This window comes from Artemia franciscana, chromosome 3 (assembly GCF_032884065.1).
Source record: "Artemia franciscana chromosome 3, ASM3288406v1, whole genome shotgun sequence".
Classification (NCBI taxonomy): Eukaryota; Metazoa; Arthropoda; class Branchiopoda; order Anostraca; family Artemiidae; genus Artemia; species Artemia franciscana.
This window is the reverse complement of record NC_088865.1, coordinates 10,568,939-10,595,151: the sequence shown is the minus strand read 5'-3', so window position 1 is coordinate 10,595,151 and position 26,213 is coordinate 10,568,939. Positions and strand designations below refer to the sequence as shown.

The 26,213-nt window shown below is 36.5% G+C and overlaps 2 protein-coding genes across 6 annotated transcripts in view; both read right to left on the bottom strand.

Moving 5' to 3' along the window:
* Positions 1–2,579, bottom strand: part of LOC136024871 (exportin-T-like) — a 63,581-nt gene extending 61,002 nt beyond the window's left edge. The window contains exon 1 of one of the 2 annotated variants that reach the window (XR_010616945.1): positions 1,713–2,572. Coding sequence is in view for 1 of the 2 variants with exons in the window: in XM_065700393.1 (XP_065556465.1) it covers positions 1,713–1,769 (57 nt within the window). In the remaining variant the exon portion in view is untranslated. Of the gene's footprint in view, positions 1–1,712 lie in introns of both variants that reach the window. The other variant, XM_065700393.1, reaches the window with a different exon arrangement.
* A 2,887-nt stretch (positions 2,580–5,466) lies between these two features.
* Positions 5,467–26,213, bottom strand: part of LOC136024870 (DNA-directed RNA polymerase II subunit RPB2-like) — a 42,681-nt gene continuing 21,934 nt past the window's right edge. For 2 of the 4 annotated variants that reach the window (XR_010616943.1, XR_010616944.1), the window contains exons 3-5: positions 23,921–24,076; positions 14,401–14,587; positions 5,467–5,736 (exon numbers count right to left, since the gene is read on the bottom strand). Coding sequence is in view for 1 of the 4 variants with exons in the window: in XM_065700392.1 (XP_065556464.1) it covers positions 17,674–17,685; positions 23,921–24,076 (168 nt within the window). In the remaining 3 variants the exon portion in view is untranslated. Of the gene's footprint in view, positions 5,737–14,400; positions 14,588–17,246; positions 17,686–23,920; positions 24,077–26,213 lie in introns of those variants that run through there. The other 2 variants (XR_010616942.1, XM_065700392.1) reach the window with 2 other exon arrangements.

The following is a 26,213-nucleotide window of genomic DNA, read 5'->3' as shown; positions in this document are numbered from 1 at the left end:
AAAGGGCCAAATGGCGCATGTGTTGGTCAAAGAGCCAAAGAAGTTAATGGGTTAATCAATACAGCAAAAGTGGAATATTCTCGTCATAAAATATTTTCACTGTTTCATTTCAGTTCTTTTCCCTATCCATTAGCATCAGAGACACAAGTCAGGTGGTTTCTTGTGACCCCAATAATTACACACACTATTTACCAGTGATAGACGCTCTACATGCTCTATTACATTTTTCAAAATCAAAAAGACTTAAGATTTTGCATAGTTCTTTCAACCCTGACCCGTTGCTAATAGCAAAAATACTTTTTGATTTGTAGCTTAACATCAAGAAAAAACGTGGTGTATTCTAAACATTCGGTATAGAATACAGGCGGCACTACGCATTTTCTGCGCACTTTTTGATCAGTGGAAATTCACTAAAAGAGACTGTAACTTGACACCAAAAAAAAAAAAAAAATGTGATGTATTCTAAACGTTTAGTATAGAATACAGGCGGCACTGCACATTTTCTGTGCGCTTTCTGATCTGTGGAATTTCACCAAAACAGACTGTAACTTAACACCAAGAAAAAGCGTGATGTATTCTGAACCTTCGGTATAGAATACAGGCGTCACTTCGTATTTTCTGCCCGCTTTCTGATCTGTGGAATTTCACCAAATCAGACTGTAACGTAACATCAAGAGAAAACGTGATGTATACTAAAGATTCGGTATAGAATACAGGCGGCACTGCGCATTTTCTGCGCACTTTTTTATCAATAGATTTTCACCAAAACAGACAGTAACTTAACACTAAGAAAAAAAGTGATGTATTCTAAACCTTCGGTATAGAATACAGGCGGCACTGCGCATTTTCTGCACACTTTTTGGTCAGTGGAATCTCACTAAAATAGACTGTAACTTAACACCAAGAAAAAACGTGATGTATTCTAAACCTTCGGTACAGAATACAGGCGGCACTGCACATTTTCTGCGCACTTTTCATCAGTGGAATTTCACCAAAACAGACAGTAACTTAACACAAAAAAACGTGATGTATTCTAGACCTTCAGTTTAGAATCAGGCGGCACCGCACATTTTCTCCGTGCTTTCTGATCTGTAGATTTCACCAAATGAGACTGTAACACAACATCAAGAGAAAAGGTGATGTATTGTACACGTGATGTATTGTACATCGTATACGAAAACGGTGAGTTGTTAGTAGTGGTAGTTCCTGTTACAAGCAGAAACTAAATCTAAGTATGTTTTCGCGTTTCAGCACAAACAAGGAACAATGTATTGATTGGAGACCCCCTTCCAAGTCCAAGTTCACTATAAGGGATGTTTTAATGATTGAAACTATTACACAGTACAAACACAGTAAAGCCTTTTAGCTGGTCAGATGACAACAACAGCAATTTATCATAATATAGAGGCTCCATCCTAATAGCAATACCATCAGAAGAGTAAAAGAAAAATTCTCTCCATCCTGACAAAAAAAAATTCCTATTAACCCATTTTGGCATTTTGTACCCTTGTTCCAAGAAGAAATAACCTTCTGATCTTATCCTTAACAGTCACATTTGTGTGAACATATGGTGATCGAAAAACATCTCTACAGCTTGATAGTGTGAGATGACAGGATTTTCTTACCTCTTAAATGAAATAGCCAACAACAGACACTGCACCAGATGCCTCAATTCACAAAGAGTAAATTGCAAAAAAATGTAGCCAACTCACCATATCATGGAGCCATTGAAATAGAAAATCTCTCATTAATGGGGATGCAGAGTCCATTTGAGTGTATCTAGTTTTGACAAAGTTTTCTACTATCCGCCAACAAAAAAAATTGGCTTGATCACTGAGATCATCTTCTGTTCTCGTCAGCTCTGTTATAGCCAACTGCCAACCAGTATCAGATCCTTTGATTTCTTCGAAGTACAAATTCACCTGATTATAATACAAATTAATTATGGAAACGGGCCAAGAGAGAAAAAAAGAAGTATAAAAAACATATGTAGGTACTGATTAAGTTTATCGTTTATGTGCCTCTAAAAGTGCATGAAATAGCAACACCTGAAATAAAACAATTATAATACCATAAATAAGAATAGATTAATAAAGTGACAAAAAAAAAATAATCAAACTTTGTAAAATGAAAAAGGTTATGGCGAACTTAAAGAAGTTTACCACTGCATTAAGTCCCTCACCAGTGTAACACAATAAAGTGTTTAACAAAGTAAACACAGTGTAACAGTGTTTACAAGTGTGTAATTAAAACACAATACATAAAATATTATGCAGCAGTTTTTTGCCTTGTGTTCGTGTTTCAATTGTCTTTAAAACAACAACTATAGTTTATCAGATGTGAGGTTCTTTTTTCCCTTTGTTTTGTTCACCATTTTAATTATTTCATTAGTTTATATCATTCTCAACTATGAGTTAACTTGTTTAATCTAATTGTTGTTGTTTTTTATCTCTATTTTGTTTCAAAACTCTTCTTACAACAAAATTTCCGGTTTGGGAGAGGTCCCCTTCTATAATTAACAAAAATTAAAGGAGCTTTTGATCACATTTCTGTTGTTAGACGTACTCCGGGTAGAGAACTTACCAAAAAAAGACCCCCGTTTGGTGAGTTTGTCACGGCAGAGTCAGCCAATGGGGGTAGCAGCTTATGTACCAGACTGTCTAATGTATGCTGTAATAGTTAATATACTATGTGATGTTCAATGTTGCAATTTAATATTCAGGAGTTAAAAAAAAAAGGTAAAGGATACGGCATTAGACTTTACAGTCCGTACCGGCGGTGCTGATCTTGGCCCTTCAGCCAGGAAGTGCAATTCAGGAGTTTACAATAGACTGTAACTTAACAAAAAGAAAAAACGTGATGTATTCTAAACCTTCGGTACAGAGTACAGGCGGCACTGCACATTTTCCGCGCAGTTTTCATTAGTGGAATTTCACCAAAACAGACAGTAACTTAACACAAAAAAAACGTGATGTATTTTAGACCTTCAGTTTAGAATCAGGCGGCACTGCACATTTTCTGCGCGCTTTCTGATCTGTAGATTTCACCAAATGAGACTGTAACATAACATCAAGAGAAAACGTGATGTATTTTAAATCTTTGGTACAGAAATCAGGCGGCACTGCACATTTTCTGCGCACTTTTTGATCAGTGGAATTTCACCAAGACACTATAACTTAACACCAAGAAAAAACGTGATGTATTCTAAACCTTCGGTATAGAATCAGGCGGCACTTCGCATTTTCTGCACGCTTTCTGATCTGTGGAGTTTCACCAAAACAGACTGTAACTTAACATCAAGAAAAAACGTGATGTATTGTAAACCTTCGGTATAGAATACAGGCGGCACTGCGCATTTTCTGCGCACTTTTTGATCAGTGGAATTTCACTAAAACCGACTGTAACTTAACAGCAAAAAACGTGATGTACTCTAGACCTTCGGTATAGAATCAGGCGGCACTGTGCATCTTCTGCGCACTTTTCTGTTCAGTGGAATTTCACCAAAACAGGCTGTAACTTAACACTAAGAAAAAACGTGATGTATTCTAAACCTTCGGTATAGAATACAGGCGGCACTGCGCATTTTCTGCACACTTTTTGGTCAGTGGAATCTCACTAAAATAGACTGTAACTTAACACCAAGAAAAAACGTGATGTATTCTAAACCTTCGGTACAGAATACAGGTGGCACTGCACATTTTCTGCGCAGTTTTCATTAGTGGAATTTCACCAAAACAGACAGTAACTTAACACAAAAAAACGTGATGTATTCTAGACCTTCAGTTTAGAATCAGGCGGCACTGCGCATTTTCTGCGCGCTTTCTGATCTGTAGATTTCACCAAATGAGACTGTAACATAACATCAAGAGAAAACGTGATGTATTTTAAATCTTCGGTACAGAATTCAGGCGACACTGCACATTTTCTGTGCACTTTTTGATCAGTGGAAGACACTATAACTTAACACCAAGAAAAAACGTGATGTATTCTAAACCTTCGGTATAGAATCAGGCGGCACTGCGCATTTTCTGCACGCTCTTTGATCAGTGGAATTTCACCAAAACCGACTGTAACTTAACACAAAAAAAAACATGATGTATTCTAGACCTTCGATATAGAATCAGGCGGGCACTGTGCATCTTCTGCGCACTTTTCTGTTGAGTGGAATTTCACCAAAACAGTTTGTAACTTAACACCAAGAAAAAACGTGATGTATTCTAAACCTTTGGTATAGAATACAGGCGGCACTGCGCATTTTCTGCGCACTTTTTGATCAATGGGATTTCAATGATCAATGGAAGTAAGGATGCTGGGACTATGTTAAAATTTTTCGCTTTAGTTTTAATGGTTGTATGTTATTGTATCTCTTTTCTTCTATATATTTATGTTTTGCTGAGGACCGCTGTTGGACACAAGGTCAAAATGTTCATTCAGATATAGAATTCCAACCACTGTCTTGCGAAAAGAGTTCTGAGTAGTGCTTCTTGTTGCTGATGTTTACGATGGAAACACAGTGTGGTCTTCGTCGCTATTTACGATTAGAATATTGGAAGCTAGTGATAACAGTGGTCAATTATTGTTTCTGAAGCATGGACGTTCCAAAAACGAACAAAGATTTACAAGATGTTTTCCAGAAAATTTACCATTAGAATGCTTTGGGTATCCAGCTGACTGACCGTATTTTAAACAATAGGTTGAACAAAAAGCGTGGTTCTATCCCACTTTTTAGGACTCTAATGAGAAAAGGTTGAGATGGCTTGGGCACGTTCTTAGATGATGGATGACAAATTGCTGAAGATTGTTCTTTTCGACCAACCGTTTAGGGCTAGACGGAAAGCACGTCACCCGCGGTTGGGGTGGGAGGATGTCGTAAAGAATGATTTAAGGGATATGGATACTTCCTGGGAGGTTGTACGTACGGAGGGTTTCAATGGATTAGGATCGAGGAGGAGTGTACATACCTGTGATGGCCTCAGGTGGCTTGGTGCCACGGTGAGTTGTTAGTAGTGGTAGTTCCTGTTACAAGCAGAAACTAAATCTAATATGTTTTCGCGTTTCAGCACAAACAAGGAGCAATGTATTGATTGGAGACCCCCTTCCAAGTCCAAGTTCACTATAAGGGATGTTTTAATGATTGAAACTATTACACAGTACAAACACAGTAAAGCCTTTTAGCTGGTCAGATGACAACAACAGCAATTTATCATAATATAGAGGATCCATCCTAATAGCAATACCATCAGAAGAGTAAAAGAAAAATTCTCTCCATCCTGACAAAAAAAAAAAAAAATCCTATTAACCCATTTTGGCATTTTGTACCCTTGTTCCAAGAAGAAATAACCTTTTGATCTTATCCTTAACAGTCATATTTGTGTGAACATATGGTGATCGAAAAACATCTCTACAGCTTGATAGTGTGAGATGACAGGATTTTCTTACCTCTTAAATGAAATAGCCAACAACAGACACTGCACCAGATGCCTCAATTCACAAAGAGTAAATTGCAAAAAAATGTAGCCAACTCACCATATCATGGAGCCATTGAAATAGAAAATCTCTCATTAATGGGGATGCAGAGTCCATTTGAGTGTATCTAGTTTTGACAAAGTTTTCTACTATCCGCCAACAAAAAAAATTGGCTTGATCACTGTGATCATCTTCTGTTCTCGTCAGCTCTGTTATAGCCAACTGCCAACCAGTATCAGATCCTTTGATTTCTTCGAAGTACAAATTCACCTGATTATAATACAAATTAATTATGGAAACGGGCCAAGAGAGAAAAAAAGAAGTATAAAAAACATATGTAGGTACTGATTAAGTTTATCGTTTATGTGCCTCTAAAAGTGCATGAAATAGCAACACCTGAAATAAAACAATTATAATACCATAAATAAGAATAGATTAATAAAGTGACAAAAAAAAATAATCAAACTTTGTAAAATGAAAAAGGTTATGGCGAACTTAAAGAAGTTTACCACTGCATTAAGTCCCTCACCAGTGTAACACAATAAAGTGTTTAACAAAGTAAACACAGTGTAACAGTGTTTACAAGTGTGTAATTAAAACACAATACATAAAATATTATGCAGCAGTTTTTTGCCTTGTGTTCGTGTTTCAATTGTCTTTAAAACAACAACTATAGTTTATCAGATGTGAGGTTCTTTTTTCCCTTTGTTTTGTTCACCATTTTAATTATTTCATTAGTTTATATCATTCTCAACTATGAGTTAACTTGTTTAATCTAATTGTTGTTGTTTTTTATCTCTATTTTGTTTCAAAACTCTTCTTACAACAAAATTTCCTGTTTGGGAGAGGTCCCCTTCTATAATTAACAAAAATTAAAGGAGCTTTTGATCACATTTCTGTTGTTAGACCTACTCCGGGTAGAGAACTTACCAAAAAAAGACCCCCGTTTGGTGAGTTTGTCACGGCAGAGTCAGCCAATGGGGGTAGCAGCTTATGTACCAGCCTATGACTGTCTAATGTATGCTGTAATATTTAATATACTATGTGATGTTCAATGTTGCAATTTAATATTCAGGAGTTTAAAAAAAAGGGTAAAGGATACGGCATTAGACTTTACAGTCCGTACCGGCGGTGCTGATCTTGGCCCTTCAGCCAGGAAGTGCAATTCAGGAGTTTACAATATGAATAATATGATATATATTATGATATATAATAAGGACCTTTTAACTACACCAAAACAAAATAGCTATCTCAAAGTTTTGATTGGATGTGTTTAGGGAAATAATGGGTATGGGAGGGATGCTAAGGTAGTGAAAAAACTTCAATCAGTTCAAGTAGAAGTTCATACAAAATATAATATTTTTAGAAATTTCTACGACAACAAATGGTCAATTGCAAATTTTTATCATGGACATTCCAGGAAAATACGAGGTGTGGGAGGGGAGTATCTGCCCTCCAGTCACTTCGTATCTTCAAAAGGATACTATAACTTCTTATTACCAATTCAACACCCCCCCCCGAAATTTATATGACCACTCTTTCTTTAAAAACGTTATATGCCCTCAGGACATAACTTACAACCCTTGCTCTGAGGGCTGTGGGGGTTGTCGTCCTCGGACATAATTTCCGGACCTTTTAACTACACCAAACAAAATGACATCTCCCAATTTTGATTGGATGTATTTGGGGAAAAGGTGGGAATGGGAGGGGGTTGGTTGCCCTCTAATCACTTTCGGCTATTAAAAGGGGCCTTATTCCCTTCAATTTCTAATTAAATGAGCCGTTTCAGAAGTTTTTACGACAATAAATGGCCATCTCAAAATTTATTTCAGATGGGTCTCGACAAAATACGAGGTGGTTGGGGTATTAATCCTCCGACCACTCTGAATCTTAAAGAGGTCACTAGAACTTCTGATTATCAATCCAGTGAGTCCCCTCCGAAGTTTATACGATAACCTTTTCAACATAAACCTTAAATGCCCCCAGGACCAAAAATTACTACCGGGTCTATTGTCGGGTTGTGATCCTCAGACATTATTTTTGGACTTTTCAACTATGTTGAACAAAATGGCTCTCAAAATTTTGATTGTATGTTTTTGGGAAAACGGTGGACGTGGGAGGGGGATTAGTTTCCCTCTAATCACTTTCGACTATTATACGAGGCACTAGTTCCTTCAGTTTCTAATCGAATGAGCCTTTTTAGAAGTTTCTAGGACAACAAATGGTCATATCAAAATTTCTATCAGATGCATTTCGGGAAAATACGAGGTGTGAGGGGGGGTATGAACACCCTGAGCACTTTTAATATTAAAAAGGATAATTGAACTTCTGATTACGAATCCAATTAGCCCCCTCTAAGTTTATACTACCCCCCTTTCTATAACAGCCTTATGGGCCCCAAGGGATAACTTACAGTACTTTTCATGAGGGCCTTGGGGGGTTGTCATCCTCAAAGTAATAATTTCCGGACCTTTTAACTACACCAAAACAAAATAGCTATCTCAAAGTTTTGATTGGATGTGTTTAGGGAAATAGTGGGTATGGGAGGGGTTAGTTGCCCTCTAGTCACTTTTGACTTTTAAAACGACCACTAGCCCCTTCAATTTCCAATCGAATGAGCCTTTTTATAAGTTTCTACCACAAAAATTGTCATCTCAAAACTTCTATTAGATACATTTGGGGAAAATATTACGTGGGGGGGGGGGGGTTATCCACCCTCTGATTACTCTGAATCTTAAAAAGGGCACTATAACTTCTGATTTCCAATCCAATGAACCACATCCAAAGTTTATACAAACCTCCTTTCTATATAAACCTTAAATGCCCCCAGGGCATAACCTACAACCCATGCCCTGAGGGCTGTGGGTGGGTTGTCATCCTCAGAGACATAATTTCGAGACATTTAAACTGCGTTGAACAAAAGTCTATCCCAAAATTTTTGATTGGATGGGTAAGAGGAAATGGTGGGCGTGGCAGGGGTTTATTTGCCCTCCAATCACCTTTGGCTATTAAAAAGTGCACAAGCCCTTTCAATTTTCAATTGAATGAGCCTTTTTCGAAGTTTTTACGGCAACTTCTACGATACGAAGTGACCTGATCTAAAAAAAAAACTAACAATAATAATAATACATTGTGCCCACATTGCTTTTTACTTGAAAAACTATAGGTTTCACCGTTCGCCTGCGAGTCCAGGGGACTTGGATACCGGACACCTTTAGACTACAAGCGGCCAAGCCTATTAGGCTTATGCAGATTTTGCATACAAGCCCAGTGGACATTGTCTGTCATGTGTCAACACAAAAGCAATACCATCTTTCAACCTTTGGTTCTATCATTATTTACCTTAGTTCTCCCCTAGGAATGACGGATGGATGATAGACTTATCTAACAACATGTGAAATAACATCATTTTTTATACAATCCTGAAAAGGGCTTATGTCATATCTGCCTCTCACTCACTCATGGGTAGATGGCTCCAATTACTTTATTTTCATTCAAAAGTAAATTTTAATTCAAGGCTTGATTTTAATTCTAGTCCGAAGGCCGACACCGAGTCCATTGATTTTGCACTAAAATCAAGCAGTTAGGGGCACCAAGCCACGACTGATTGTAGAAAAAGCCAAGACAAATAGTCCGAGTGAGGGACTGTGATAGTCCGAGTGATTTTCTAAAATTTAAACAAAATACAGAGATTTTTCAACTGAGGCAAGGACAAAACCAGCCCCATTCTGGATAGAAGTGCTTAAAAATCACTGTTCTTGAGGCTGTTTCTATATTGGGAGGACCAACCAACAATTGGGGGAGAGGTTATTGGAACTAAGATTTTCAACTGATAAAACCGTGGGGCTATGCCAAAGGCCTGAGACGTTTGATTCCACCTTTGTTCAATACATCTGTAAAAAAAACCCACACTATTTCACTTTGTCTGATAACACCTCAATTAATGCCTCTGTTAAAAGTCTTATGCAAGTTTTCAGGGAGATGGTTGAAATCAAAAAGCATATCTACCAAAAGGTTGCCCTTAATAGAGACACTTGTGAAACCTATTCAATTTATAATTAACTTATTGATTCTGATCTCTTTTATACATGTCAACCAAACATACTTCACAACCTATATCTGTTAATACCATGCCTGGTAATCGATTACCCTTTAAAAAAGCTTGTTATAGAAAGGAATTTTGAAATGCTATTTACCATCGTATTTTTTATTCAGTTACCCTTTCACCATGACACAAAAAGGGTCTTCTTCTTTTAGGTTAATGTTTGTTTTACAATTTGGGTTTTATCTGTATTTTATTTTGTACTGAGGTCAGTCGAGCGGAGGTTTAGATCAAAATATCTCTACATATTTCTTCTATATGCAGATATTTTTCTCAATGACTGTTTTCTCCTCTGTGCAGATACATAGATTCACAGGCTGTTTTATCCTCGGTTTTTATGGCACTTGGTATTAACCAAGTGACATATAGCAATCGCCAATAAATTAGAAATAATCATTTTCCCGATTTGAACTTCTGGTGGGGGGGAGTGGGGGCCGATTAATTTGGAAAAAATAGAAACAAGAGCTAAGAGCTCATATGGCACTTGTGACGAGGTGAGAAGAGCTAAGAGCCAAGAGATCATATGGTATGAGCTCTAACAAAATTCTATGAATCAATAGATTGATTTAAAAAGGAAAATGAGAGGCTTAATGCCGGTCAAGATTTAAAATAAGAGCTCTGAGTCACAAAGTCCTTCTAAATATCAAAATTCATTAAGATCCGATCACCCACTCGTAAGTTATAAATACCTAATTTTTTCTAATTTTTCCTCTCCCTTTTGCCCCGCAGATGGTTGAATCTGGGAAACGACTTTATCAAGTCAAATTGTGCAGCTCCCTGACACGCCTACCAATTTTCATCGCCCTAGCACGTCCAGAAGCACCGAACTCGCCAAATCACTGAACCCCTCCCCCCAACTCCCCCAAAGGGAGCGAATCCAGTACGATTCTGTCAATCACGTATAAAGGACATATGTTTATTCTATCCACCAAGCTTCATCCCGATTCCTCCACTCCAAGTGTTTTTCCAAGATTTCCCCCTCAAACTCCCCCCAATGTCAAAAGATCTGGTCGGGATTTGAAATAAGAGCTCTTATTCCTTCTAAAAATCAAATTTCATTACGATCCGATCATCTATTCGTAAGATAAAAATACCCCAATTTTCATGTTTTCCAAGAATTCCGGTTTCCCCCTCCAACTCCCCCGAATGTCACAGGATCTGGTCGGAATTTGAAATTAGAACTTTAAAGCACAAGATCCTTCTAAATATCAAATTTCATTAAGATCTGGTCACCCTTTCAAAATTACCCCCCCCCCCCCAATTCCACCAAAGAGAGCAGATCCGGTCCAGTTATGTCAGTTACGTATCTTAGACAGGTTTCTATTCTTCCCATCCAGTCTCATCCTGATCTCACCGCTTTAAGTATTTTCTAAGATTTCCGATCTCCCCAACTGCCCCCCCCCAGTTACGCTTGATCCGGTTGAGATTTAAAATAAGATATCTGAGTTACGAGGTCCTTCTGAATATGAAGTTTCATGAAGATCCGATCACTCCTTCGTAAGTTAAAAATACGTCATTTTTTCTTATTTTTCAGAATTACCCCCCCCCCCGAATTGAGTGGATCCGTTCCAATTATGTAAATCACGTATGCAAGACTTCTGCTTATTTTTCCCACCAAGTTTCATCACATTCCCTCCAATCTAAGCGTTTTCCATCATTTTAGGTTTCCCCACCCCAAACTTCCCCCAATGTCACCAGATCCAGTCAGGATTTAAAAAAAGAGCTTTGAGACACGATATCCTTCTAAATATCAAATTTCATGGAGATCCAATCACCCGTTCGTAAGTTAAAAATACCTCATTTTTTCTAATTTTTCAGAATTAACCCCCCCCCCCAACTACCCCAAAGAGAGCGGATCCATTCTGGTTATGTCAATCATGTATCTAGGACTCGTGTTTTTTTTTCCACCAAGTTTCATCCCGATCCCTCCACTCTAAGTGTTTTCCAAATTTTAGGTTTCCCCCTCCCAACTCCCCTCCAATGTCACCAGATCCGGTTGGGTTTTAAATAAGAGCTCTGAGCCACGATATCCTTCTAAATATCAAATTTCATTGAGATCCGATCACCCGTTCGTAAGTTGAAAATACCTCATTTTTTCTAATTTTTAAGAATTACTCCCCCCCCCCCCAACTACCCCAAAGAGAGCGAATCAGTTCCGATTATGTCAATCATGTTTCTGGGACTTGCACTTATTTTTCCCATCAAGTTTCATCCCGATCCCTCCACTCTAAGTGTTTTCCAAGATTTTAGGTTTCCCCCCCTCCAACTCCCCCCAATGTCATCAGATCCGGTCGGGATTTAAAATAAGAGCTCTAAGACACAATATCATTCCAAACGTCAAATTTCATTAAGATCCAATCACCCGCTCATAAGTTAAAAATACTTCGTTTTTTTCAATTTTTTCCGAATTAACCGGCCCCCCACCCCCCACCAGATGGTCAAATCGGGAAAAAGACAATTTCTAATTTAATCTGGTCCGGTCCCTGATACGCTTGCCAAATTTCATCGTCCTAGCTTACCTGGAAGCGCCTAAAGTAGCAAAACCGGGACTTTAGGTTTCCCCCCTCCAACTCCCCCCAGTGTCATCAGATCCGGTCGGGATTTAAAATAAGAGCTCTGAGACACAATATCATTCCAAACATCAAATTTCATTAAGATCCAATCATCCACTCATAAGTTAAAAATACTTCATTTTTTCTATTTTTTGCGAATTAACCGGCCCCCCACTCCTCCCCAGATGGTCAAATCGGGAAAACGACTATTTCTAATTTAACCTGGTCCGGTCCCTGATGCGCTTGCCAAATTTCATCGTCCCAGCTTACCTGGAAGTGCCTAAAGTAGCAACACCGGGACCGACAGACAGACAGACTGACAGAATTGGCGATTGCTATATGTCACTTGGTTAGTACCAAGTGCCATAACAAGTAAATTCGATAAGGACTATTGACAATGCCCTAATGCCAATTTCCATCAAAACGAACCTGAGCTGAATTGGAGTTTAGCAACAAAATATTTTGTATACAAAGCATGAGCTATATTTTGATTAATTAGATTTTTAAAGTAACACACTAGAGCGTTTTCTTAAATAAGTTCGGAGACCAAGCAGGCAAAGCAAGACAATGCAAGGCAACAGAACAACAAAAGAAAAAAAAATTTAGAATTCCAAGTACTGACCTTTCTTTATTATAGCTTTCTTAGGCAAAATTGGTTGAGTTGAAACAATTTTCAAATCCGCTTAGTTGCTAAGAAAAAAAAAAAAAAAAAAAAAAATCAGAAGCGCGAAGTCTTCCTGAAAAAGCCTCATTGAAATCATGGCTCAAATAAGATTTTTTTTTTGCAAAATTATTATTTTCTTTTTTGCTGTGGATAGCTTCGTTTTTTTTCGTGTCCTTATTCTCCCGTATTGTCAAATAGAGACGGTTCAGAAACTTACATATCTGTACGATATTGTTACATATTATTTCTCCTTATTTGAGTTCCAGCAATTTCAATTTAAGAAACTCATTTATCGACAGCATGAGAAAACATAAGAAAACGTGGTAGTTTGCAGCCAGTTGAAAAGCGGAATAAATTTCAAAAGCAAAGGCAATTTTCACATTCAGCCGTGTCTTCAAAAAAGTTTTTCAGGCAAAGCTGGTGTACTTTTTTAATTTTTCAGGGCAACTACAATGAAAAGGTCTTAACCAATTATGGTGTTTGAAATGGAAAAAGGAAAAATTATGAACTTGTGTAAAGCTAATAGATTGGTATTATGTGAATTTTTTTTAGGTAATTGGGGGACCACTGTTAGTTGATGGGTTGAAAATTGAAATTTGGATTGAATCAAATTTTGAATGAGGGTATATTTGTTTCACGTCTTTTGGACTGCCCTTCTAAAGAGCCTTTTGTCAGGCACTTGACAAGATCAGAAGAGTATTATATTGTAATGTATACTGTAAATACTTAGTTCAGTAAAAAAAAAAAAAAAAAAAAAAAAAAAAAAAAAAAAAAAAAAAAAAAAAAAAAAAAAGCGAGCAAGTTCTATGGACCTATCAAGATAGAGCGGTAGTAGGCCTTAAAAAATGTTGTCAAAGATTGAGCAAAGCACTAGGTATCAGTCAAGGGCCCTGTTGCTATATCAAACATTGTTAACATTAAAGAGCTACAAAAAGAAAGTGGAACAAAACCTGAATTGGCTCTCACTACGTTTGTTACTAAAGAGAACCCGTCCATCAGCAATATGGACACCCCACCAGAGATATTGAAACAACATGCACGATTCGTAAGGTGTTCAACTTATGGTGTGCTGACACCTTCCCTCCCCCCCCCCGCGCAAAATAAAGTTTAACATTCTATTTTTCACTGATTTTATTTTCTTTGGCCAAATTGAATGGAAATTTGGCCAAAAATGGCCAAATTGAATGGAACTACAATTAGTGTTACAAGGATTGTAGACAGGCAGATACACAGAAGAAATGTCTCAGCCGAAAGCACAGAACAATTTTAAAGAATTAACTTATTCATCTTCTGGATTGAAAGTATAAAACTTTATGGAAGAACGTCTCTTAAAGCACAATAATATTTTAAAAGGGTTTCACTGTTTGCTTCACACTTATCCACAGAATAGTGAAGAAAGTAAAGAGATGAAAGAGCCATTTTTGAAGTTGATCGAAATTTATGAAGAAGATTTGGAAAACAACACCTTAAACGTTTGATGGCGGAAAGAAAAATTTAGCAAAAATTTCTCTAACGGAACAAGGCACACCAAGCCAATGCAACTGATTTTCGAAATATTTGTGGCAAAGCAATCTCTCCGAACATCCATATCTTACTTAATATATTAATCACTATACCTGTATCGACCAGCACAACAGAGCGCTCCTTTTACACTTCGGAGAATCAAGACATACCTAAGAAACGTGACGTCTGAAAGTAGGCTAAATGGCTTTGCCAATCTCAATGTCCACAGGGAAATTCTAGTTGACACAGACAGTGTATATATCCATACTGACGAAGACTCAATTTTGTTTTGTAAGACAGCTAATATAGGAAGATTGTGTCAGAATAAAACGTAAAATCGTATTTAGTCTGCTGGGTTTTATCAATCATTCTTATAGTCCCAACTCGAAACTTGCATCCAAAGAGCTTAAATAAACTTTAAGTAATGCCATAAATTACCGGTTTTTCTGAGGATTTTTGAAGTTTTTTGTAGATTAGCCCGCACTAGACATCACCACCCTTACTTACGGCAACTTACGTTCATTCTAAGCTCGCTTTCATTCACTCTTTTCATTTTTCTTCATTTTAAGTTTCCTTCTCTTATGGATTTCTGCTTGATTTATCAAAATTATTTTGCTCAAACTAAGAGTTTATGCAAAATCTTTTGGATTTTACTTTTTGGTTCTCGTTTGGTTTGAATTTTTTGCTTTTTATGCGAAACTTCCTGTTTTCAATAATATAATTCAAAAGAGGCCATTAACCATTTTTATTTAAAGGGCAGGTAATAGTCTTGTCAACAGAAAAAAAAATCGGCTTATGTAATTTAAAATGCATTATGGTGCAAATATTAGATATTAGTGGAGAAAACTTTCTTTTTGATTTTTTCAACTTTTATCATGACCACATTTATGGACAAGCAGGGCTTTACCGTATGTAAGGTGCAATACATTAAAACAGATTGGACTAATTGACAGTGTTTTCAGATCGACGCTGTTTTGAGGTAAAGAATTCTCTATACTTTTTTACTGATACTGACAAATGTCCTTAGAAATGGAGACACAACCTAGGTTCCCGGGTACCCACAAGTATATCTTGTGGAGACAGAAAGTTATCTATTGCCAAGAGGTTCAGTTTCCAAAAATCAAAGACAGAGAGAACACACAAAAAAATCAGTTAGTCAGTCAAAGATCGTGCAACATTCTGGTTTCATCTTTGGAGGTAAAGCTATGAAGAGTATTGATTAATCCCATCTCCTCAAAAATATATTTTCACCATCCATTCACGCGGTAGATATTCTCGAATGGGTTTGTTCCTTCTGGGCAAAAAAGCATGGTGAAATTATACCTTCTATGGACACAATGCCATCCATCTCAATTATACTTCTCTGCAAATTTTACACAAAGCTTGTTCCCGAAAATGAATGCCCGTGTTCTGCAGAGCTCATTGAAAACTGTTTATACTCCACCAAAGGATTAGTAATACGGCTTCTAGAGATAAAACAGGGTGTCAATGGATATTCTTCTGAGTACCCACCATTCTTACTAGCTATATACTAGTATCACCGTTACGGTAGGTAAAGAAACACCTCATAAGGGATAGTCAATTCCTATGTTTAGACAGCCTGATTGCACTAAAGTCATTACTAAAAAAAATACTACTGTTGCCAACAATCTATAAAAAGGGGTTGAGCCTTATATCTCGAATCGGCAAAAAATTGTTATAAAGGGTATTTTCAATTACAATAGCAGAAAGAACTTGTTTCCCAAAGAGCAAGCTTATGAAAAATGCTGTTGCACTTATGATATAATTAATTAACGCTTAATGCTATAACCTCTTTTGTTCTAGGGTTACTTTCGATTACAATCAACTCAAAAGCCATTATAAACAAATTTTCATGAGTTTTAGAGACCGAAAGCGTTAAGTACAGGTCTCCTCCACAGTCAAAAGTATAACGTCTTTTCAACAATCAACGGTTTAAAAGGCGTTTTATATATTTTTTTGCTAATCTTCAACATTTTGTAAAATGTCATAAAGTATATGCCATATTTCCACGACCTTACTGCATAGTTCTTTTGAAGGACGATAAAAATTCTTCTTCAATAATTTTATTAGGTTCTTAAAAGTTTCCTCTAGGCTTCTCATACAAGCCTAGATACTCATGAAAACGCCCAAAGGTTTTTGGGGTTAGGATGCTCATCCATAGACCAGAAGCTATCGTCAACACAAAAGTACTGTATACACTGTTATTTGATTTAAAAATTCAATGCATGAAAACGATACATTTTCGCGAAAGAAAAGACACAATTTTAGAGATCAGAGCGGACATAAGTCGAATCCTCTAAGTTAACAATCTTAAACCAAACAGACTAAATTGAATGAAGAAATCCAGCACAAAAAGAAACGGAAAAGGCCATTAATATGAGTTGTGCAGCCCTCATTTAACTCCCCAAAACAATTAGTAGCATTGCCTCTTCAATGAATACGCAATATATTTTCAATTGAAATTATTCTTTACCCGATGGTCAATATATTTGAAAGAATGAATTACTTTAGTCATTTTATGATTATTATTACTTTGCCATTAGTAAGCATATAGATACAGTAAACCCGGGCATTGGGGTTTTTGGACAAGCAAGATCCCCTTTCCTACTTTTATCAGGTTCACTCTATATATAAAAAAGTCCTAGCTACATTTTTTAAGTTTAGCATTAATCCTCAAATATAAAATGGCGGGCCCAAAATAGGTCTGTCGAAACTGTTTTTGAAACATAACCACAATATCACTTTTCCTTCATGGCATCCCCTTCTTAAAAGGGGATGCTTAAAGTTGAAAGTATACAATAGTTGTTCGTGTATAGTAAGTGCTCTTCATAAATTGTTTTGATAAACATAGTTATGTGTTTATTTTAATTTTCTCTATCTTGTACTCCGTCCCTATGAACTATCCCTAGCTCAAAGAACAACAAGCAGTTTGCAAGAATACAAAGAAACAATATTTTATTGATTAAATTTATATTAAAATATAAAATAAAAAAATGTTGTTGTATATTGAGTCAGAAAGAGGTTCTTTGGCAGGAGCAGAGGCCACATAATTGCACAGCTTCAATGAGCAGTAAATTCGTTAGGTGAAGGATTAGCAAAAAATTGAAGCAAAATTGATTAAAAAAATTTTTAGGGTTCTATTTTTTTAGTAAAATATAAAAAGGGGAGCAAAAAAATATACGCGAATTTTTCTGAGATTCTATTTAACTTGAGGTTTAGAACCCTTGTTTTTTTTTTAAACTTTAAAATTATAAGAAACCAGTTCTGCTGCACTGTCTTTTTATGTAAAAATAAGCGTCTATACACAAAAAGACGAATGCAACAGAGAACAGATTATACAGAGAGTTCTGAAATTTACTGCCCAGCTACTTCATTATCTAGAAAAGAAAAGAAAAGTCAATCATTTGCAGACAATAGACAATATGTTTTTCCGAACTAAAAAATTTATAGGATAAATTTTGAAGACTGGCTAAATACATTACAAGAACGAAAACCTCAAGACGGTTGCGATGTCTGGTCAAGACCTTTTTTCTTCACATGTAATTATGCTTGCTATTAACAAATCCTTTTAGACTTTCCTGGAACATTTTGTGATATAGGAAAAGCACAGATACAAATGTGTTCCTTAAAACTGAATTAATCAATACAAGATAAATGCTAAATGTGAAAATGAGTACTACCTAAGGAGGGGCGGGGGTAGCATGGATTAGTTTTTGGCGGAAAAGAAATTTTCTGGGCAAAACTTTCATGGGTAGATAAGGTGTGATTTAAAAAATTTACATTTTCTAAGAGCCCCACGGAGATAAAACCATCGAAAAAGTGGTGAAGAACTAATATATTATACAATATATATATATATATATATATATATATATATATATATATATATATATATATATATATATATATATATATATATATATATATATATGTAGCTAAGCGTATTTTACTTATTATCAATTCTGGTACCCCTTTTATTGAAATCCTTTGAAATCAAATTTAGTCAGGTCTTGGGGGATGGTGAGAAGGGTGGTGAACTGTGTGAGAGTCAGGAAGGTGTACTACGTGTAACAAGGTCGTAAGAAAGACGCATTTGCACTATCAAGAACGGCTCAGGAGCGACTAAGGCCCAGCGGCCACGGGGCAAATGTTGTGTGACCATGGCCTTGAGGAAGTGAGGTCCAACCCACGAGGCAATCCAGATGTTACTGGTTTCCAATCAGTCTAAAACCGGTTCCGAATGAGACCCCAGTCATGGTCACAGTTGCGTTGCAGTGCTGTCCCAGACATTTTCGGGAGCTACCGCGTTGATATTGTCCAATTATTTTGGCTCTCAACATGTCAGACCAGGAATTAAACATGAAAGTAGACTAATATCATGATTGTCAAAATGGCTAGTATACAATAACTGAGCAGCTAGGGGTTTTAAGTTTAAACTTTAAGGAGAAGGTTGAGAAGAAAATCGAACTGAATCACAAGAATATATGTGCATCCAGGTAGTCAAAAGAGCACATCTCCAATATCTTAGTAATTTCTAAGGGTATTAAGAGTATTTAGTAGACGCTTTCAGAGGATGCTGGGGAGGATTCGAAACTAAATCGAAAGACACTATGTGCATCCATTTCGTCAAAATGATGAACCTATAATATAACAAGAATCGCTTAAAGTTGATATAATATAACAAGAATCGCTTAAAGTTGATATAATATAACAAGAATCGCTTAAAGTTGATATAATATAACAAGAATCGCTTAAAGTTGATATAATATAACAAGAATCGCTTAAAGTTGATATAATATAACAAGAATCGCTTAAAGTTGATATAATATAACAAGAATCGCTTAAAGTTGATATAATATAACAAGAATCGCTTAAAGTTGATATAATACAACAAGAATAGCTTAAAGTTGACATAATACAACAAGAATCGCTTAAAGTTGATATAATATAACAAGAATTGCTTAAAGTATAAAGCTGAAACCTTCGGTGCATGTTGAGATAGATCCCGAACAAATTGTCAAAAGACAGTATCCGCAACATGTCACGAACAGCTTCTGATATCAAGTTTAACTTTCAAAGAATGATCAGAGAGCAAATTGAATTCAACGATAGGATACTACCTGCATTCAGGTTGAAAAAAGGGCATATCAAAAATATCTCAGCAACTTCTTAGGGTATTAAGGCGACTTTCAGATAATTGTACAGATGGTACTGATCAAAATCAAAACGCACTATGTGCGTCAAGGTTGCCAAAACGACATATTGACAGTATCTCAGGAAGTTCCATGGACCACAGTAGAAACTTTCAGGGAACAAACAAACATTGTACAACAAAGTCAAAAGCAACTGTGAACATAAAGGTAAAAAAAGGGCGCATTTATAATATTCCAGGAACACCTAACAGTATTAAGTAAAAATTTCGAGTGAATATCGAGAGGTATATTGAACTAATTCAGGAGACATTAAGTGCATTATGAATGTCAATATGGCATATATGCAATAACTCGGGAACATTTAAGAGTATTAAGTGGGAACTTTCACCGAAAGTTGAGAGAGATGTTAAACTAAATCAAAAAACTCTGTTTTGAGGGAATGCCGATGGGGATATTGAACTAAATCGGTTAACTGTATGCATCCAGGGTGTCAAAATGGTTCACCTGCAATACGGCAGGAACGGCTAAGATATTTGAAACTTTCTGTAAATATTGAAGGCGATGTTGAGCTAAATCAAATGACACTATCTCCATCCAGGATATCAGAATGAGAGGTCTTCAATAGTTCATATACGGTTAATGGTATAGATTAACGCCTTAAGCGACCTAGCTGAAACTGTGAGGGAATATTGGACGGAAAGGACAAGTAGATACTAAATTTTGATTTGTTGACCGAAGGAAGCTCATCAGCGACAAAGAATGTTTGAAAAAAAAATGGTTGTATTGATTCTTAGTTTGAAAGTGTGTGTTATAGTGTGTGTTATTAGTGTGTTATATTCTTAGTGTGATCTCTTTTTTGATCTCATTAAAATTTCAGGCCGTGAAGACACCTCAATAAAAGTTTCAGAACCAAGGGAATCGCAACTGGAAAAAATCTTGTCAGGAATTCTTCATCTCCTTTTTTTTTTACAACAAATTGGAACTACATTAGCTAATATACTAGCTCAAAATGCAAACAAACAAGCTATTAAATCAAAATATAACACAAACACAAAATTCCTACAACGAAGTGTTTGATCATTATTCGTCAATATCAAAGGTTGTAACAGTAGATACGACGGAACAGCTTCACCCCCCAAAAATTCCCAAAATTGTTCACATTTTTTAAAATACTAGTACCCGTACCCAACCATTTGTAGTTCTATAATATAGCTATTTTTAGAATTCCTAGCAAAATTTTGTCCAGAATGTGAAGAGCAACCCAAAATCTTTTTGCTTTTATTCATCAATAAAAAAATATCAACAAAACTTACAGAAATTAATTTTTTTAACTTAACAAACAGAAGATTTTTCAACAAAAGAAGTTTTTTTAAATAAATAAAAAGAACTAATTTAAACCAGAGGGGAGCAGAAGTAGTGAAAAAAAGGTCATGCTTAAAACGTAAATAAATCATTATAAATAAACTAATGAAACCCTCTGACAGACCGTATTTCAAACAGTAGGTGGTGCAAATATCGTAGGTAAATACCGCTTTGTAGGGCTGTAATGAGAGAAAGGTAGATATAGCTAGGGCACAATCTTCGGATAAAGGATGACAGATTACCAATAATTGTCCTTTTCAGCCAACTTTCTAGGGCTAAACAGAAAGCAGGTTGTCCGCAGTTGAGGTGGGAGGATGTCATAAAGAAGGATTTAAAGGGAATAGAAACTTCCTGGAAGGGTGTAAAGAGGGAGGCTCTGAATAAATTGGGATAGAGGAGCGTGCGTAGCTGTGTTGGACTCCAGTGGCTTGGTGCTGCGGTGAGTTCTTCATAGTACTAGTAGTAAAGAGAGTGGAGGGGTTTCCCCCCTCCAACTCCCCCCAATGTCATCAGATTTGGTCGGGCTTTAAAATAAGAGCTCTGAGACACAATATCATTCCAAACATCAAATTTCATTAAGATCCAATCACCCGCTCATAAGTTAAAAATACTTCATTTTTTTAATTTTTTCCAAATTAACCGGCCCCCCACTCCCCCCCCCAGATGGTCAAATCAGGAAAACGACTATTTCTAATTTAATCTGGTCCGGTCCCTGATACGCTTGCCAAGTTACATCGTCCTAGCTTACCTGGAAGTGCCTAAAGTAGCAAAACCGGGACCGACAGAATTGGCGATTGTTATATGTCACTTGGTTAATACCAAGTGCCATAAAAACAAGAGCCAAGAGCTCATATGGCACTTGTGAAGACGTTGAAAGAGCTAAGAGCCAAGAGCTCATATGGTATGAGCTCTAACAAAATTCTAGAAATCAATAGATTGATTTAAAAGGAAAATCAGAGACTTAATACCGGTCAGGATTTAAAATAAGAGCTCTAAGTCACGATGTCCTTCTAAATATCAAAATTCATAAAGATCCGATCACCCACTCGTAAATTATAAATTCCCCATTTTTTCTAATTTTTCCTCTCCCTTTAGCCCCCCAGATGGTCGAATCTGGGAAAACGACTTTATCAAGTCAATTTCTGCAGCTCCCTGACACGCCTACCAATTTTCATCGTCCTAGCTCGTCCAGAAGCACCAAACTCGACAAATCACTGAACCCCTCCCCCAACTCCTCCAGAGAGAACGAATCCAGTACGGTTACATCAATCACATATCAAGAACATTTGCTTATTCTATCCACCAAGCTTCATCCCGATTCCTCCACTCTAAGCGTTCTCTAAGATTTCCGATTTCCCCCTCCAACTCCCCCAATGTCAAAAGATATGGTCGGAATTTGAAATAAGAGCTCTGAGAAATGAATTCCTTTTAAATATCAAATTTCATTAAGATCCGGTCACCCGTTCTTAAGTCAAAAATACCTCAATTTTTCTAATTTTTCCAAATTAACACCTCTTAGCTCCTCCAAAGAGAACGGATCCGTTCCAATTATGTCAATCACGTATCTAGAACTTGTGTTTATTTTTCCCATCAAATTCCCGCTCTCCACTCTAAGCGTTTTCCAAGATTTCTGTTTCCCTCCTCCAACCCCCTATGTCCCCGGATCCAATTCGAGTCGAAAATGGAGCATCTGAGACACAAGATCATTCTATATATATATCAAGTTTCATTAAGATCCGATCACCTATTCGTAAGACAAAAATACCCCAATTTTCACGTTTCCCAAGAATTCCTGTTTGCCCCTCCAACTCCCCCCCAATGTCACAGGATCTGGTCGGAATTTGAAATTAGAGCTTTAAAGCATAAGATCCTTTTAAATATCAAATTTCATTAAGATCTGATCAACCATTCGTAAACTAAAAATACTTCATTTTTTCTATTTTTTCCGAATTAACTGAACCCCTACTCCCCTCCAGATAGTCAAATCGGGAAAGCGACTATTTATAATTTAATCTGGTCCGGTCCCTGATACGCTTGCCAAATTTCATCGTCCTAGCTTACCTAGAAATGCCTAAAGTAGCAAAACCGGGACCAACAGACAGACCGACAGAATTTGCGATTGCTATATGTCACTTTGTTAATACCAAGCACCATAAAAAAACAATGGAACCAAATAGTGAAAATACTAGGGATACAAAATCTACGGAAGAAAAAAATTGATTTTTGTATATATTTTTTAATGAGAATACCAAAAATAGCATTATTTTGATGAAAACACGGAAAAGAAAATGAAAAGAAATTTTTCAATTGTGATTGAAACAATACTTTCAGCGCTATACTTAAAAAAAAACTTTTTTTCATTATTTCTGGCCCCATCTCCTCCAGAAATTCATCCCTGTACTTCAGATCAATTTCGACAAGAAACGCAATTTTCTTTTAACCCCCCATCCCCTTCTCATTTGAATAAGTATACTTAAACAAAGTGTGAAATAATGGCGCAAATAAGACAGCATCACCTAATGAAGACTTTAAATATTAAATAAAATATTTAATCTATATGCTTACCTACACTAATTGGGTGGATTGGAACATCAACTATTCCTTAGCAATCAAGATTTTTTAAGAAATACTACTTCACCCAATATTTTTATATGGTTTTATTTTTATATGCCCCTGACTACACTTTGCAGCTACACAGTTAACCAACTCTCCACAATTGTAACATCTGTGAAAAATAATTAAATGTCGTCAGATTAACCATATCCATTTAAAATTCCCTATCACATACTTGCTGACTAGCCCCCGACAAATATTTCGGCCCAAGCCACCAACATTCCAGAATAATTGAGCGGTTATACTATGTGATAGATCTATCACTCCCTCTTTCTTCCTCTATAATATATCCTCTCCCTCACTCTCTCTCTCTCTCTCTCTTTCTCCTTCTATAGACTATATATTAACAGAACATACAATGGAAAAAATAGAATATTAAGACCTAGAAACTTTCTCTTTAGGTATTAAAGACCCACCTCTCAGTACAACGATTCGATATACTACATTCTTGCACTTGAGTCAAATTCAATTTCAAATTCATTACCTGACACTTTAATTCCTTTCCTGTTTCTCCATCATATAGTACTTCGTCCCCTCTAAGCTGGTAGCCGGTATCTCGAAGTAGCTTGGAGATTTTTATCACATTCACTGAATCATTAAACGGAGTGGCGTCAACGATCACTCCTTTATTTGCTGAGACCTAGAACAGCAAAACAAATTTTCCCTAAACGAAAAATTAGGCCATAGTAAGGTAAAAAAAAAGAGACTCTGATGGTATTTTGACCTCTTAAACCACAAGCAACATACTAAGGATATCACAGGCAATTCTATCAATCAAAACTCTCTTCTTGAATTCTCTTACAGACTGGAGTGGTCATAATAACCATACGATCAAGGCTTGGGGAGAATGATTCAGATACAGAACAAACAACAGACAAACCGTGGCACGACCCTAAAGGGGGGGGGATTCTATTCTAAAGGATCTAAACGATGGATCAAAAGCTGGTAATATTATCAATATAAAAACACCAAAACTGCAACTACTAATTTTGCGGAAGCTTTAAGGCTCAAGACCCCTCTCCTTTTCCTTTACAAAAATTGCTAAAACCCTTTCCAAGGAGTAGTTATAAACTGTTCTCAATTATTCTTCTGTTGGTGCTTGTGGTAAAATATTAAACAACAAGTTTGATAGATTTGTTCGTCAGTCCGACTAATAAAATATGTTTCAGGTTTAAAACAAAAAATTGCTTAAACATATTTTTTTAAACATAAAAAAGCTAGTCCAAAAGCTAATTTCAAGCTCACTTGCGTCGAAGCGGCCAGTTTTTCACAAGTTGGTTGCCTTGTTTTTATGGCAATGCCAGTATTAGAATACTACACAAGTATTATAATTAGAACACTAGTATTCACGAAGACTAGTATTATAAAAACACTCGTATTACAGTCAAGAACACTAGAAACATTACAGTTTCAGATCAAGACGGTTGAAACATCACAACTGTGTAAAATTAATGTTTTCCTAATATATGGGGCAATTGGGCAAATCTTATGGGAGATTCTTCCTGTGGGTAGGTACGGGTGAAATGAACATTTTCCCTTTAATTGCAGTTCTGGAGAATACTACACTGCAAAATGTCATTTTGGAAAATGGTTTTTCCTCTTTTACCTCTCTCTAAAGCGTAAATTTCTTATCGGTTACTCGGTTTCCTATCGGTACTCGTCAAAATCAATTTGAAAACTTTTTAAGTTCCCTATGACCACTCAGTTGTTTCACATTTCTCCCAAAAATCCAATTCCTTTGGACTCCTCTCCTCTCCGTGCGTCCAAGAAGTCACTGACTGGTTCAGGACTCCACCAGTTATTTGCCGAAACAATCCCAACCCCTCCTCTCTCAGATAACCTCCACCGTACTTCCCGCTAACAGCATCATCCTGCCTTATCATCCCCCCATATAAAGAAGACGCCCAATTTGTTTTATTTCAGGATCACCGGGAAAGCTTTCCCTAATCCCTTGCACTTTACTGAAAGTAAGGAACAAACCAAAACTTAAAACAAACACATATTCTGCATATGAAGGGGGTTATTTTCTCTTCAACGTCTTACTCTTTACTCTATATTTTGATTAAATAAAAAAAAACAAGTTTTTTTTTTAACTGAAAGTAAGGAGGGACATTAAAACTTAAAACGAACTGAAATTACTTCGTATATGAAAGGGGCTACTTCCTCATCAACGCCCCGCTCTTTACGCTAAAGTTTGACTCTTTCTCTCAATTCTTCTTTTTAAAACAGTAAAAAACTTTAGCGTAAAGAGCGGGGCCTTGATGAGGAAGCAGGCCCTTTCATATACGAAGTAATTTCTGTTCGTTTTAAGTTTTAATGTCGCTCCTTACTCAATGCATGTTTTGATTTTGGCTCTCCACAGAGGAATAATTGAAACGAAATTTGCATATTTTTTTTTTTGGCTAAATGGCTTTCTCATAATTTTGATCGAATGATTTTGAGAAAAAAAAGAGTGGGGAGAAGCCTAGTTGCTCTCCGATTTTCGGTTACTTAAAAAGGCAACTAGAACTTTTAATTTTTTACGAATCATTTATTAGTAAAAGATATACGTAACTTATAAATTAGCTTACGTAAAGAACTTTTGTATTCTCATGTTTTTATTAGATATATGAGGGGGTTCACCCCCTCGTCAGTACCTCGCTCTTTACACTAAAGCTTGAATTTTGTCCCAATTCATTAAGAATGACCCCTGAATCACAAAAGCCCCAGAATAAATAGTTGAAATTACTAAAAATACTTTAGCGTAAAGAGCGAGGTATTAGGACGAGGTGAGTCCC